Source organism: Delphinus delphis, chromosome 6 (assembly GCF_949987515.2).
Source record: "Delphinus delphis chromosome 6, mDelDel1.2, whole genome shotgun sequence".
NCBI lineage: Eukaryota > Metazoa > Chordata > Mammalia > Artiodactyla > Delphinidae > Delphinus > Delphinus delphis.
Genome location: NC_082688.1, coordinates 108,297,848 through 108,312,369, shown reverse-complemented (window position 1 = coordinate 108,312,369; position 14,522 = coordinate 108,297,848). Strand labels below are relative to the sequence as shown.

At 35.7% G+C, this 14,522-nt stretch overlaps 1 protein-coding gene across 9 annotated transcripts in view; it reads left to right on the top strand.

Annotated features, from left to right (window-relative positions):
* CEP44 (centrosomal protein 44) overlaps window positions 1–14,522 on the top strand; it is a 140,863-nt gene that overhangs the window by 4,805 nt on the left and 121,536 nt on the right. For 5 of the 9 annotated variants that reach the window (XM_060015277.2, XM_060015279.2, XM_060015276.2 and 2 more), the window contains exons 4-12: window positions 2,359–2,497; window positions 5,075–5,222; window positions 6,411–6,557; window positions 6,939–7,061; window positions 9,041–9,202; window positions 10,398–10,604; window positions 11,091–11,166; window positions 13,607–13,731; window positions 13,986–14,023. In XM_060015277.2, the coding sequence (XP_059871260.1) occupies window positions 2,409–2,497; window positions 5,075–5,222; window positions 6,411–6,557; window positions 6,939–7,061; window positions 9,041–9,202; window positions 10,398–10,604; window positions 11,091–11,166; window positions 13,607–13,731; window positions 13,986–14,023 (1,115 nt within the window). In that variant the 5' untranslated portion in view covers window positions 2,359–2,408. The remainder of the gene's footprint in view (window positions 1–2,358; window positions 2,498–5,074; window positions 5,223–6,410; window positions 6,558–6,938; window positions 7,062–9,040; window positions 9,203–10,397; window positions 10,605–11,090; window positions 11,167–13,606; window positions 13,732–13,985; window positions 14,024–14,522) is intronic. The other 4 variants (XR_009519944.2, XR_009519943.2, XM_060015280.2 and 1 more) reach the window with 1 other exon arrangement.

The window sequence follows — 14,522 nt, the reverse complement described above, 5'->3', positions numbered from 1 at the left end:
GTCCCTATGACATACGTGTGGGATTGGTTTGTTTGTTTTGTGTGTAATTTCTTACTTTCTAGAATTATATAATGCCTCAGGCTCATCTCATATTTCCTGACCCAGTCCTAGAATTGGCCATTTCTCCAGGAGTCCAGCATTACACATATTCTGCATCTATATTAAGCTAAACATGAGTTCATACTTGCATGTCTAACTAAACCATGAGGCGTGGCTCATTCCAGTCCTCTCCCCTTGCTTATCTGTAAATTCTCACTCCAGCAGTGCGAATCCTGGCTTCTACTAGTTAGCCATCCATTTGCTTAATTGTTCAATTCCAGCATATATGTGGAATTAACTCATATGTACATGGGAAACAACTTTATACACTGGAGTACAGTGTTTCTGTGCAGCTCATTTTGCCTTTAGTCTCACAGGCTCCACTCATTCCCAAAGTTACTTAGCAGCTTTTCCATCCACCCGCTCTGTGAGGTAGCTTTGCACATTACCTGTATGTGACCCTCCCTCTTACCTCTGAATCCTTGCAGCCGTGATCTCTGTAGTTTTTATTGTCTCTACAGTTTTGCCTTTTCCAGAGTATCATAAAATGGAAACCAAACAATATGTACCCTTTTCAGACTGGTTCCTTTTACTTAGCAATATGCATTAAGGTTCATTCATGTCTTTTTGTGGCTTCATAGCTCTTTCTTTATTGCTGAATAATGTCCTGTTGTATGGATGTGTTAACTTTTTAAACTCATTTGGCTATTGAAGGACATCCTGACTGCTTACAGTTTTGGGTGATTAGGAGCAGAGCTGCTGTAAACATTCGCGTGCAGGATCTTGTATGTGCATTAAATTTTCAAGTCACTTGGGTAAATAACTCTAAGCACGATTGCTGATTGTATGGTGTTTAGCCTTGTAAGAGTCTGCCAAACTGTCTTCCAAAATGGCTATGTGATTCGCGTTCCCACCCACCAAAAATGAGAGTTCCTGTTGCTCCGTATGCTCATTAGTATTTGGTACTGTCAGTTTTTTGGATTCTAACCATTGTGATAGATATGCAGTGGTATCATTTTTTAAATTTGTAATTACTTAAAGACATTTGATGTTGAGCATCTTATATGCTTATTTGCCATCTGTGTATCTTCTTTAATGAGATTTTCAGATATTGCCCATTTTTAAATTGGGTTGTTTGTTTTCTTACTCTTACATTTAAGAATTCTTTGTATACTTTGGAAACAAGTCTTTTATCCAGTACGTGTTTTATAAATATTCTGTCTGCAGCCTGTCTTTTCATTTTCTTAACAGTGTATTTTGTAGAACAGAAGTTTAATCTTAATGAATTCCAAGTCAATTTTTTTATGGGTTGTGCTGATATTTTCTAAAAACTCATTGCTAAACCTGGGGAATCAGAGGTAGTTGCCTATAGCTGAGCAAGTTATATGTGTCTGGGGGTTGGGGGTGGGAGGGGAAGCAGAGGGAAAGTAAAAATCTAGGGTTTAGCACCTTCTTATACGGACTTCCAAATAATCGTTCTTATTTCAAGGCCATGGCCTTACCCTTCAGCCTTTCAGAAGTATCAGGTCCCCTCATTTCTGAACCTGTTGCTGTTGTTGGCTTCCTTCTAAACAGGAGGATGGGATTGACCTACCTTTGCTCTGCTAGGTTGGTTATCACCCATCCATCCGTTTTCCATCTTCCAGAATTTTGTTGACACATCCTTTGTCATGTGGAATCCCCTCTAGTTTTCTTTACCCTGATGAGTATATATGGTTTCTAATCATTTACTTTCATTTTAGTGGTGTTTAGAAAAGGGAATGAAGGTAACATGCATTTAACCAGCTTCCATATTTAACCAGCTGAATTCTGAATTTGTTTTAACTTATCTATTTTTATTTTTTAAGCAAACGATCTGATTTACAACTATGTAAGTTCAGAACCCTGGGAATACTGACCAAATCTGTGCTAAATTTCTTAGTCTCCATTTCTTACTGATTTTTATTATGTACCCTTTATAAGCATCCACAATACTCATTGGTGGAGATTATTTTAGGGTGATATGTCTTCCCAAATTGTACTTTGTTGTACCATTAAGTATTTGGGAGCGTGTCATATAATATCAGACACACTGTTAGAAGATGAACATAAGGCAAACTTATTTTTTTAGTGAAAAAATATTGAGGGGGAAAAGTACACCTGACATTCAGGAATATATGGAAGATACAAGACAGTACTACACCAGTAGGGAAGATGAATTAGGGGAGAAATAGCTAAGATAAATATGGTAAGTGTGTATGAGATTGAACAAAAGATATTAGAGAAGCTTCAAAGATACAAAGAGTTGAGCAGTGTTTCATGGATTTTTTTTTTTTTTAGGTGAAAAATTAGATAATTTCCAAAGCTGGAGCTGAATCAAATGTTAAATAATGGCAACAGGTGACTTAAAAAGAAGCTTACGGAACCTAGAACAAGTGCTTCGCTCGCTAAATTATCCTAGAGAGGTGGATTGTGTAGGGTGAGCTACAATATCAAACTTCTTTGTATTATTTTCAGTAATGATGTGAGGTAATGCTTGACATGAGGGGAGTATCTAAATAAAAATCTAGATTTTATCTGGGTCCTTTAAATTTTTTCCTTGAAATGACTAAGAGATCTTTAGAAAGCAGTTAGGAGTTTGTTTCTAAGTAGGAATTAATGAAAAATTCCAACTCAGGAGATTTAAAACAACTTTTAGAAGTAGAAGCACAATATTGTTAGAATCAGGTGTGGTCTCTGTACAACGTTTAATCTCACGGAAGTGTAATGGATTTCATTAGTTCTGTAATTTACCACCCTCGCACACTTAGCTAGGTGGTATTCCTTTTTGATTTGGGAGATTCTAGTTAATAGATTTCTTATGACAATTTATACCATGCTTGAAGATTGTTATTAAGCTATCTCACTTAAACCTTTAGCTTTAGTTTCCACTTTCCAAATGTGACTTACTCGCCTTTGTAGAATGTCACAAGGTACATTTCTTCTCTAATTCTGCCAACCTAATACGGTACTCCCATCATCCTCTTATCGTTTAATACCTCTTTTTCTTCCTCCCTGGGATGGCTGACTGGTTAAATGTTTCCCCCCACTAGAATGCAGCCTGACATCTGGGGCGTTTTGTTTAGTTCACTGCAGCCCCCCACATCTAGAACTGCCTGGCACATCTTAGAAGCTAATTAGACATTTATTCAATGACCGTGTCGAGGGACAAGTCCAGATTAGGCATATGTTCAAGAAGTGAGGGAAACTGGGTTGGTTTAATGCAGTAGAATCCTAGATAGTCTTGTAAACTAGGGAAAGCTAACCAAGAGAAGGCTGCGAGTGAACGGATACTGAGGAGACTAGGGAAGGTTTAGCTCTGATGACTGTTATTACGAGCATCATATGTGAGAAGCAGAAGGCATTCCCTAGTCTGCTCCCACAGTGTGTACCAGTCATATACTGGTTCCTCAAAACAGGGAAATCTCTACTATCCAGACTGGCAGGGGCTCAGTCAGTTTGAGTAGCCAAGTTTTCTTCTTCCCACTTTAAGTATTAACATTTTAACAGACATTTTGGATAGGAATAATTCTAAAATATACTGATGATTCTCCTGTCTTCTGAATACAGCATTCAAACATTTGATTTTCTTATTGACCCAAGAGTATCATTAAGAGCAAGTTTAGATTATCTTATAAGACAGTGATGTCTGCAGGGTTTATTGAGACGGCTAGTGCTACTTGCTGCTGCTTCAGGTTGCGCTCCCCGATCCGACACGCACACATACACGTACAGATACACACTCCGCGTATTTTGATTCTGTATACTTTTTGCCATTTTAAAATTTTTTCCTGACATCTGCTGTTTTTCGTGTTGGTCTGTCAATTTATAATGTCTGTTTCTCTTACTGTTTCTAGTCTAAGTCCTTAGAGACTAGGTAACCAAGATTTTTGAGATTGTTTAACTTAAGAGGTATTAAATGCAGACCTGACTGTTTTCTATTCATAATGTGGATAAAATGGACACATTTTGCTCTAAAAAAGTACTTTTTCAGTTCCTGTTTTGAACTGTCTTACAGAGAGACAAGGTTGCTAGAGCAGTTTTTTCATTGGGTAAATTATAATTTTACCCACGAACATAAAAGAGAAACAATTTATGTTTGTCCTGCAGAAAACAAAATATAATCTTATCATATTTGTTCTCTGCCTTATTGAAAAAAATTGGGCAGGGATGGGGAGATTTATGTATGTGTTTGAATTTTATGGAAAACAAATGTTCTAAGTACATTATCGCATCAGTTGAACAAATACTTTCTGTGCCTTGTGAGAGAATCAGTGAAGGCACTTCTTGAGAAACAAGATCTGTGTGTGGAGACAGTTAGACAACAGTACAAGGCAGAGCATCAGGTGTCAGATCCTGAACACCTGGGGAGTCGTTCTGAGAGAGATCCTTGTGATCAGAAAGATGGCTTCATGGGAGGCTTGAGATTTGACTGATGATGCACAAAGAATAAATGACAGATAACAGAAGAGTAGGATACCTTTCTGGGCTGGAGGAATTAGCGTAAGCTAATAAGGTAGATTCCAAATGGGCCTGATGTCAGGGCAAGATAGTAAACTGGTCAGCCTGGTCACAGTTGATAGCTTTTCCAGCCCTGTTTTCCTCATCTGTAACTTAGAATTCCTAATATTTTCCCTTTGCAGCTTTGTGATAAAGAGCAAGTGAGGTAATGTGAGAAGTGTTTGCAAAACCATAAAGCCTACTTGTGTACTGTAAGACCGTACATTTGCTTTATTAGTAGGAGAAAATGGACTAGATCGAGTAAGGCTAAGCTTTGGAAAATCAATAAATACTGTGGTAAATAGACTGTTGGTACTAAAGAGTTTTTGTTTCATAGTTAATTTGCCTACACTGGTTTAGAGTAGGGGATGGAATCTAAAGGGTCTTGTGCATCACCTAATTATTATGGCTATTGTGTTAAATTATGAGTTTTTGACAGCATTTCTTTTATTTCCCTGATTATCCAACTTCGTGGCATTAAGCTTATTAAAAATCTTTTTTCTGTTTTTCCTAACAGTTTGGTAAAGGGAGACACAGCAGCCTCTCTGCCCATCATCAGCTATTCCCTTACCTCATATTCACCTTATGTAGCAGAACTTCTGGTGGACTCCAATGTAGAGCTCATAGCAAAGAATGACTTACGCTTCATAGATACTGTCTACAAGGTACTTTGAATTTATGAAACAATAATTCTTTTAGAAGTCATTGAATGGTTTTCTTAAGATTAATGTTATTATAACTCAAATATATGCCGCATACATAGTTGACAGAGTATTTTCAGATGCATTTATCTCCTGTAAATGCAGTCCCTGTTATAATCAAGATGCAATTCAAGTTTGCTCTATGTGTCATACTCTAATGAATATGAGGACTGGTAATTGTCACTGGTTATCATTTGCCTTTTTTATATCAAATTTTAGTAAAATTTGGTATACTGGCAGAAGTTAGAAATGTGGTTTTAGTGAGTAAAGTTTGTGGTTCAGAAAATTGTGAGTTAATTTAGTTGTTTATAAGAAGGGACTACAACTTATGTTGGAACAACTTGTGTTCCTTGAGGTCTGAAACCATGTCTTATTATCTACTCTAGTACCTGCACTTGTACTATATGTATCCTGAACTTAATCTCATGTTTGATTTTTCAGAACCCTACTTTGTATCATTAATTTTTGTTCACGTACTGTGGTTTTCTTAACCTTTTTAAAAAAATAGTAAAGCCCATTTATCAAATCAAATCTTGATTTTTTTCTTTTTTAGGTAGAGTTTGATGAAATGATAGCCTTTAAATATAGTCTCTGTTTAATCTTCCCTTTCTTTGTCTCTCACCCCAGAAAGCTTCCATGGAAGCCTGAGAGGCACTTCTAGGAAATCCCAGGGTCCACAGAGTAGGTTTTGAAAATTACTGGTTTAATCTGTATCTCTCATTTTATACATGAGAAATCGAAACTCAGTAGCCTACCAACTTGTCTAAAAATCAAGTCATGATTTCTATAAACAAATAGAACTGTGGTTTTCTGATATCTGCTATAGTAATCTTGTTCAGCGAGCTAAGGAGTTTTTTTTTTTTTTTTTAGTACCTATGAGGATATTTGAACTTTTTATATATTTTTTCATCCTCTGGACAGCTATCTATACTCTGATACATCCCTAGCTAACTGTTTCCTAGCTGTTCTCCTACCTGGTCAGGACTCACAGCACCCCTACAGGTTTCTTTAGTGCCCTATATATAATGGCTTAATCCTCCCCTCTCGCCTCTCAAAAATGGCAGTACGTCCCTGACCAGGTGGTCATTTATAATTTTGGATTTTTGAAAGAAATTGCTCCAATTATTTCATTGATCTGTTTCCTCTTTACAGCTTCTTCGTGATCTATTTAATTATAAACCAATCTTGACGAAAAAGCAGTTTCTCCAATGTGGATTTGCAGAATGGAAAATCCAAATTATATGTGATATTTTGAATTGTGTGATGAAAAAGCACAAGGAGTTGAGTGGTCTTGAGAAGGTAATTTTATTAATAGATTTTAACTTAGGCTAAGTTGCTATATTTTAATGTTAAAAAGTCAATACCCTAGTCAGCAAATTAATGCATAGTGCAATTACTGCACTATTCACAGGTCTGGGTAACCTTACAATGCCTGATGTTTGCTTTAAATACTAGTGACTTGTTTTTGCACATTTGTGACTTGGAGCTACTAGTCCTAAACTAATAGTTCAAACATAATACATTTTCATCACTTTGTAATTTTCAAGAGACGTGTAGTCTCATTAGACTCGGCATTATTTGGCAGTCACATTTCGTATGAAAATTTAAGTGATAGAGGAATTTAATATATACATCATGCTTTCCCACATAATTTATGACATCTTAATACCTTTTTTTTAGGCTCCATCACAACAAAGAAAAAAAATCAGTTCTGCTAAGTCAGAACCTTGTTCAAGCGCTGAGAAGACATCAACTGAACCTGTGGGCATTGACGTCACTGGCAGGTTTATGACTTCGGGAAAGGTGGGAAAATACAAAGAGAATGCGTTGTGTAGTGTTAAGAGTTACCTACCTAGTCAATCCAACGTATAAGGTTCACTTTTCTGACTAGCATCTGGTAAAACATTCTGCTTAGACATTAGAGTGTAAGGATTTTTAACAGAGCATATCACATATTATCTGGGAACATTCCTAAAGTTATAAGAAGAGGGTAGAAACTTACAACTGTACAGCCTTTCTCTTTATATTTCTAATCTTTAATTCTGCCTCTTGTGATCATGAACATTTGCACTTAATTACATATCTAGTCTTCCTAAAGACCCTCCCTTTACTTACAGTGATAGGTCATGATTTACGTACATTCATATTTCTATACCAGGACTGTGAATTATCCAGTGATTGATAGTTCCTTAAATCTATAATCTGGTTTTGGGGTAGTGTTTTGAATATTTTCTCTTTGTTGGTAGATATCTTCCCTGCCCTTGTCTGCTTCAAGCACCTGTGGCTGAATGAGTCCAATGCCTTTAGGGATAGTTTTTCCATCTCCAAGGGAAAGTGAAGCCAAAATATTATTTTATAATGGTAAATATACTTTCAGCTGTCTTCCACCTTGGGCAAGCCCTTTGAGATTGAAGGATAGACTACCAGATGAATAACCGATGTATCATTAGATAAAGGAATGTGGGTATTTTTTGGCTGAAGTAAAATCTAGGGAATTATTTTTCCCCAATTCAAAATATGAGTTATATAAACAGAATCTGTGAAGATATTTATACTTTATGCCATTATAAAAAGTAGTGACATTTAACTGTAAGAAAAAGGCTCTTATGTCAGTAACTTTTAAAAAAAATATGCCTGTTTTGCTCCAGGTGATGAGGGCAATATGAAAAGGAATGTAAGTGTCTTGTATCCTTTCCCAACTAGAATTTGTCTAAACAGGGATTTTCTTACACTGATTTTTTTATATTCATTGTGCTTAGCACAGGATTAGGTCCACTGTAAGGACTTACTAAGTATGAGTTGATAGAACTGGATGCATTTTTCAATCTTCTATTTCAGTATGGGGGCTGAGGGGTGATCTAAGTTGTCCTAACAAAGAAAGATACAAAATTTGAAGACATTAGACTTTTTAATTTTCGTAAGATAAAGTTTCCTTTGTTATCCATCAGAATTTTGTAAATTACATCAAATTCTTAATTCTCAGAAATTTGAATAGTTATTAAAAGTATTCCAGTTTAGAAAAGTTGGAGTAGTAAGTGCATTCCTTTGTTTACATGAAAAACTGAGTCAATACTGAAGCAAGTTGTCTTCTCCCCAGTGCCTGCTCTGGGGTGGTAGTTGTGACTTCTATGTCACATGTGCTGAGTTCATGTTCATACGTGGATTGCCCGTAGAAAAGGAAGTAGGCAGAAGAGTCCTACGTAAACGCGGTTTGACCTGGTGCCTTTACTCTCAGGACTTTCCCTTAGTTTGAATTGTTATTGACAGTCTTATGTTTTGTGGTTTGTTTAATACAAAAAAAAAAATTGTAATGAGTCCTACTCATAAAGCCAGTTCTTGATTATCTACATGTGAATAGTGTGTTAACCTTTTAAAAATAACTTCTTATGGAACATTTCAAACCTGTACAGAAGTATCCATTCTGTGATTTCAGCAATTTGTCAACTCTTTGCTAATCTTGTTTCTTCTTAATTGTAACCACTTTTCCCAACATCTTTTCTCCCAAACCTGAAACCATTTGAAACAAGTCCCAGACATCATTGAATAAATATTTCAATACTTTTGTAAAATATAAGAATGCTTTTTAAAAATCATGACCACAATTGTATCATCACACCTAAAATAATAAGTTTGTAATATTTGGTATATGCATATGTGGTAATTTAAACTTCTGTAAATCTTAAATGGAAGATAGGATGTTTCTTTTGAAAAATTACTACGTGTATGTTTAAAATAATTGTGGAGAACAGGGAAGCATCTCTGACATGTTTTTCTCTGTGCAGAAGAAAGCTGTGGTGATCCGGCACCTGTACAATGAAGATGGTCCTAACATTCCTGAAGATACAGTAACAGATGTTAATGAAGCATTTGATATTTGTGACTTAAAGGCTGCTGAAATAAAGATTCCTGAATTACAGGTTCCTGAAATTAAGTGTGAGCAGCAAGTAAGAATCTGGGACTTCTTTAACAGATGCCGATATTTCTTGCTTTGATATATGTGATTATTTCCGCATCTAATCTTTGGAACGTTTCTAGCCTTTTAAATTATTGATCGTGACATGTTACCTTTGTTACCATTACTTAAGAATCAATAAGTCTTACTGAATATAATTCAAAAGATATTATTTGCTGCTTATATTTAGGGTACTAGGAGAGATGTCATGGGTAATGCAAAGATGAATAAGACATAGGACTTGACTTCAAGGAATTGACAGTCTGGTGAGAGATAGAGATATACTACTTTGTTTAGTGAAGGTTCTTTATCACCTCTTCCCCATATTGATGAATGGAAGAAAATGGTGCATTACCACCTTTTCAGTTTCCTTTTGGGGCCCTTGCTGTCTTTTGCTCTCTTTCCCTCGGAATATCGTTGCTATTACTTTATTGCCACAGACCCCATTATAGTGTCTTGTCTCTACTGCTTCTGTTAAAACTTCTTTTTCTGTCCGTCTTCTATGTCTTGTGACTTCTGTACATCTTGGTATACAGTTGACATTTAAAAACTACCAGATGGGGCTTCCCTGGTGGCGCAGTGGTTGAGAGTCCACCTGCCGATGCAGGGGACACGGGTTCGTGCCCCGGTCTGGGAGGATCCCACATGCCGCAGAGCGGCTAGGCCCGTGAGCCATGGCCGCTGAGCCTGAGTGTCCGGAGCCTGTGCTCCCCGCAACGGGAGAGGCCACAACAGTGAGAGGCCCGCGTACCGCAAAAAAAAAAAAAACTACCAGATGACCATTAGGCTTACTTCCCGTTTATAGCAAACGGAACAATCTCATTTCTCGGTCATTTCCTCTTAGCTTTCTGCTAGATCTAGTTATAAGAAGCTAGTCACTTATAGTTTTATTGTACAAACTGATACTGTTCTAAGAGCTTTATACAAATTAATCCATTTAATCTTACAAGACCCAAATGAAGTTGGCACTCTTGTCATCTTTTTCTTTTTAGATAAGGAAATTGAGGCATCGGGCATCTCGCATAAGCTAGTTTAAGTGTCCAAGGTGCCTGCTCCAGAAGTAGCGCTCTTAACTCTCATGCTCTCCTGCCTGCTGTAACTATTGAAACAACACGTGGAAATGCGAATACACTGAATTACAGGAATTTTAATCTGTGTAATATTTTTAATCTTTCTAATCATTTTAGGATACAGAAGTCAATCCTGAGATTATTGCACTACAGACTATGCTTGCTGAATGCCAAGAAAAGCTGAAGAAACTGACTTGCATAGAAAGTAGATTAGAATCTTTGGAAGAAAAAATGAAAGGGAAAGTGATGGTGAATGAAAAAACCTGGGCTGATCTTCTAAGTCGTGTCACTCTTCTTGAAACAGAAATGCTTTTATCTAAAAAGGTATTTTCTTCCTTTACATTTATAGAATATCTCAAGATACAATAAAGTAATTCCTTTGTTCATTATTAGTCTCTTATTTGGAATGTTAAATAAGAGAATACTTAGGTAATGGGAAGTGTTCAGTTGGGATGAAGGCCTGTTTAGGAACACCCTGTTTGGTGATGGTTGTTGTGACTATTGCTTTTCTCTTCATCAAATAAGATAATCTGACAAACTTGTAAGCTGAGCTTTTAGAGACAGTTATGTCATTTCTGGTCCTAGCCTGTCTTTCCTTCCTAGAAAGTTAGTAGATGCAAGTTTTCTCTCTCCTTCCACATTTAAGAGATCATTTTTTATATGTAGGGATTTTGTGTTTTGCTTGTAAATAAAATAATCAAAAGTAAGTATTTATTATGTCATCTGTATATTTTATGCTTAGCAGTAAGAGCATAAAAATGAGAACATATCTTTTTATTTTATTCTAAATACTAAACCATATCATTCCAGAATGATGAATATATAGAGTTTAATGAGATGAGTGAAGACTGTGCTTCTAGTAGCGACATGGATAATCTCAATCCGGGTAAGTTCTTGGCGTACTGGAATTGGTGATATGGTAAGGAGTTTTCACAAAAATGTTTTTATAGTATTTGGTCATTTTAATTATCCTCAAACCTTATTTTGTTGGAAATTGCAAAGCTCCTAAGAACAAAGAAAATATCAAACTTACAGACTATAAGTCAAGGATTGCTAGAAAAGCCAATTTACATGTCTTACATGTAGTAGTTGCATAAATTCCAGTGTACAAAATTGCAAACTTTTAGAGATGTTTTACTCTTTTAATTACAAAGTGCTTTAGAATAATAAATGGACCTCCAAAGTTTCTAATTTAAACTTAAGTAGTAGCTTTTGCATATGTAAATAATACATGTAAGAGAAAAAAAAACACATTTGTCAGTAACCTGTGAAGTGTTACAGACCTCTTGCATTTCAACAGTTCACTGATGGTGATAAAATGAGAAGGACCTAAAATTAGGACAAATCTTCTCCGTGTCACTTAACCTCACTAGGCTACTGACATTGTCATTGTGACGGAGCAGCAGGGATAAGATTTCTGAGCTGCTTTTCAGTTAAAGCTGTAATTTTTTTGATTCTTACACTTTTTGAAAAGACAAAGGTCTAAATGTTGTCGTGTTTGTAATTAAATCATATTTGCAGAAGAGATATTTTGTCCAGTTGAGAATTCATAATGAAGCTAACTTTTTAAATCTGTGGGTGTTTAACCTCATTAAATCTTTCAGCTACTATGTGTATAACAATTTAACAACAACACATTGTAGTGGTAACTACAGGCCTGCACTGTTCCAACTGTGATAGTAAAGCATTTAATTCTCAAAGCAAGATAAGTGCTATTATAACCCATATTTTACAGATGAGGAAGAGAGATTAAATAACTGCCAAAGGCCACACAGCTGTTGAATGATGGGACATGTTGGAAAAGAGGCAAACTAGCTTTGACGTTTTCTCTTCAACACTACATATTCAGTGCACGTGCCAATTTCATTGCACAGAAAACAAGTTCAATAATTAGGTTATTAAATAAAATTATTTGAGATGCATTAAATAAAATTATTTGAAATGCTGCTTCTGGCAGTAGATTTATTATAGACTACAAATTTCAGATTTGGTAGAAGTTGACTTTTTTCCATTTATCCTTCATTCATTACTCAACAAATTTCAAAGCTCAACTCTAAGATCCTTGAGAGCAAGAACTTTATCTTATGGTCTGTCTAGCATAACGTCTGTGCTTCTGTCACCAGTATCTATCTGTATATGGTAGAAATCAAGTTTTTATGCATTGAAAGAACTGAAGTCTGCTATTTGCAAAACATTGCCTTTTCCAAGTTCGATTTCACCTGTTTGGGCTTAGTACTTTTTAAATAACAGGTTACAGAACATACTTTTAACACATTAGTCCTATGCTAGGACTTAAGAGTGATGAGCAGATAGACCACTATCTGAAATGGATTATAGATTATGAATGAGTTGAATACCTAGTCTCAAAAAAATGTATAATCTGACCCTGATCAGTTGAGTCAAATTTATGAAGCCTGACACATTACACCTTACTTCTCCATGCTACCTGGAAGCTGAGGGTTTGAATTCCTTTTGATGTTGAGGGTGACAGTTCACCAGTCTGATCTGAGGATCATGTTAAGTTGGGAATGCTTTTGGTGAAGTTCATGCCCATTAGTAAGTAGAGGAATGGAGCAAACAGGCAAGAGAAGGAGACAGGAGAGACTGTGGCTCCATGAGAGACCAGAGTCCTCACGTGCTAACACTTTCTTCCCTGATTGAGGTTGTCTGTGTAGGCTTACAGTTAAACTATGTAAACCAGTTTAAATGGGTACCTGATTTTTTTTTTTCGCCTTGTTTTTGCAGCCACATGTACCATGACTAAAAACATAGGGCTTATGAGATTGGTTGGACAGGAACTTGTTTTATCTCTGATGTTCTATATCCAATTCGATGGTAGGAAAGCCTTGCCATCATTTTGTTGAATAATATCAGGATACTGGAAATGGAAAGTTGTTCAGTTCTTTAATAAATCTGTGAACCTGAATTTTAAGCAATTTTTTTCCATACATATCAACTTAGGGTGGAATGTTTCCTGATTTTTAGGAAGTACATATAGTCAGTTTTAGTAATAGTTGCCACCATTTTAAGAAAAGAATATACACGGATCAGTAGCTTATTTAAAAATACATTAACCTGCATATTCAATTGATTGCTGTCATGATAAAGATAATGTTACTTTTTGTGATCTTTATTGACCAGTTTTTAATATCCAGATCTCCATATGCAGGTCATTATCCTAAAAGAATATTAAAAACTCATCTAGACCTATACCAGTAGGCACTTTATATTGAGAGGTTTATGTTTCTTCCCTCTATACATAAAATTTTAGATATTTGACTCTACTATGAAAGGAAAAGGTAACCTAAAAATTAATTTCTCCACAGATAGAAAAAGCAAAGAGGAAAGGCAAGCAAATATTCCTTTGTCCTCTGGTTATCGTATGGTATCATCCGATTCAACTCCCAGAACCTCAACTATTAATTACTGTGGTTTGAAAGAGATTTCTGAGGTAAGAAGAACTGGCGACTACTTAGGTGATTTCCTCTGTAAGGTCAGGAGAACAAGCAAGCATTAGATTTAGTTGCAGAAGCCATGGGCAAGAAAAACAGTGAAACTGTAAATCTTAATCTCATAAAAATTCTTTGTGATAAATAAATGGTACTTAATGCAATGTTTTAGACTGTGTTCTATATGTTCACAGTCCATCTTTGATTATGGTTTACTTTGAGAAATGGCCTAAATTTGTTGCTTTTTAAATTAAAGGAAACAACAATCCAGAAAATGGAAAGGGTGAAAAAAATGTAAGTAACAGAAAGGGGCAACAGAAATTCATTTCTCTATAGGGAATTGTGTTGGATTACGATATATAAAGAATGTGCGTGTGTGTTTCAAACCTTGAAGGTCTCTCAATCAGGTGTGGAATTTCCTTCAAGACTCCAGTGGATAATAAATCCACCTCCAGTTATGTGTTTGTGAGATAAGTCACTGTTTTTGTTTCCAACAAGTGATGTAAAACATTGCTAATGGAATTAATTGGAGATTAAAGAGTGCAGTGATGTTTTTGGTTGATAATCAAGAAGTTATCTATTTTTGATAACTACTTTATCAAAATATTAAATTGTGTATGTAGATGGATGGTTCGGAGACATTTTAAGTATTGTGAAAGTATTGCTAGTCCTTTTCAGAAAATTGTTGGTATGGTAGTACTAAATATGATACTTTTATCTAGTACAAATATGAAATTACATGATTTTTTTAAAGAACAGTTGAAAGAAAATATGAAATGAAATTGTGTAAGAT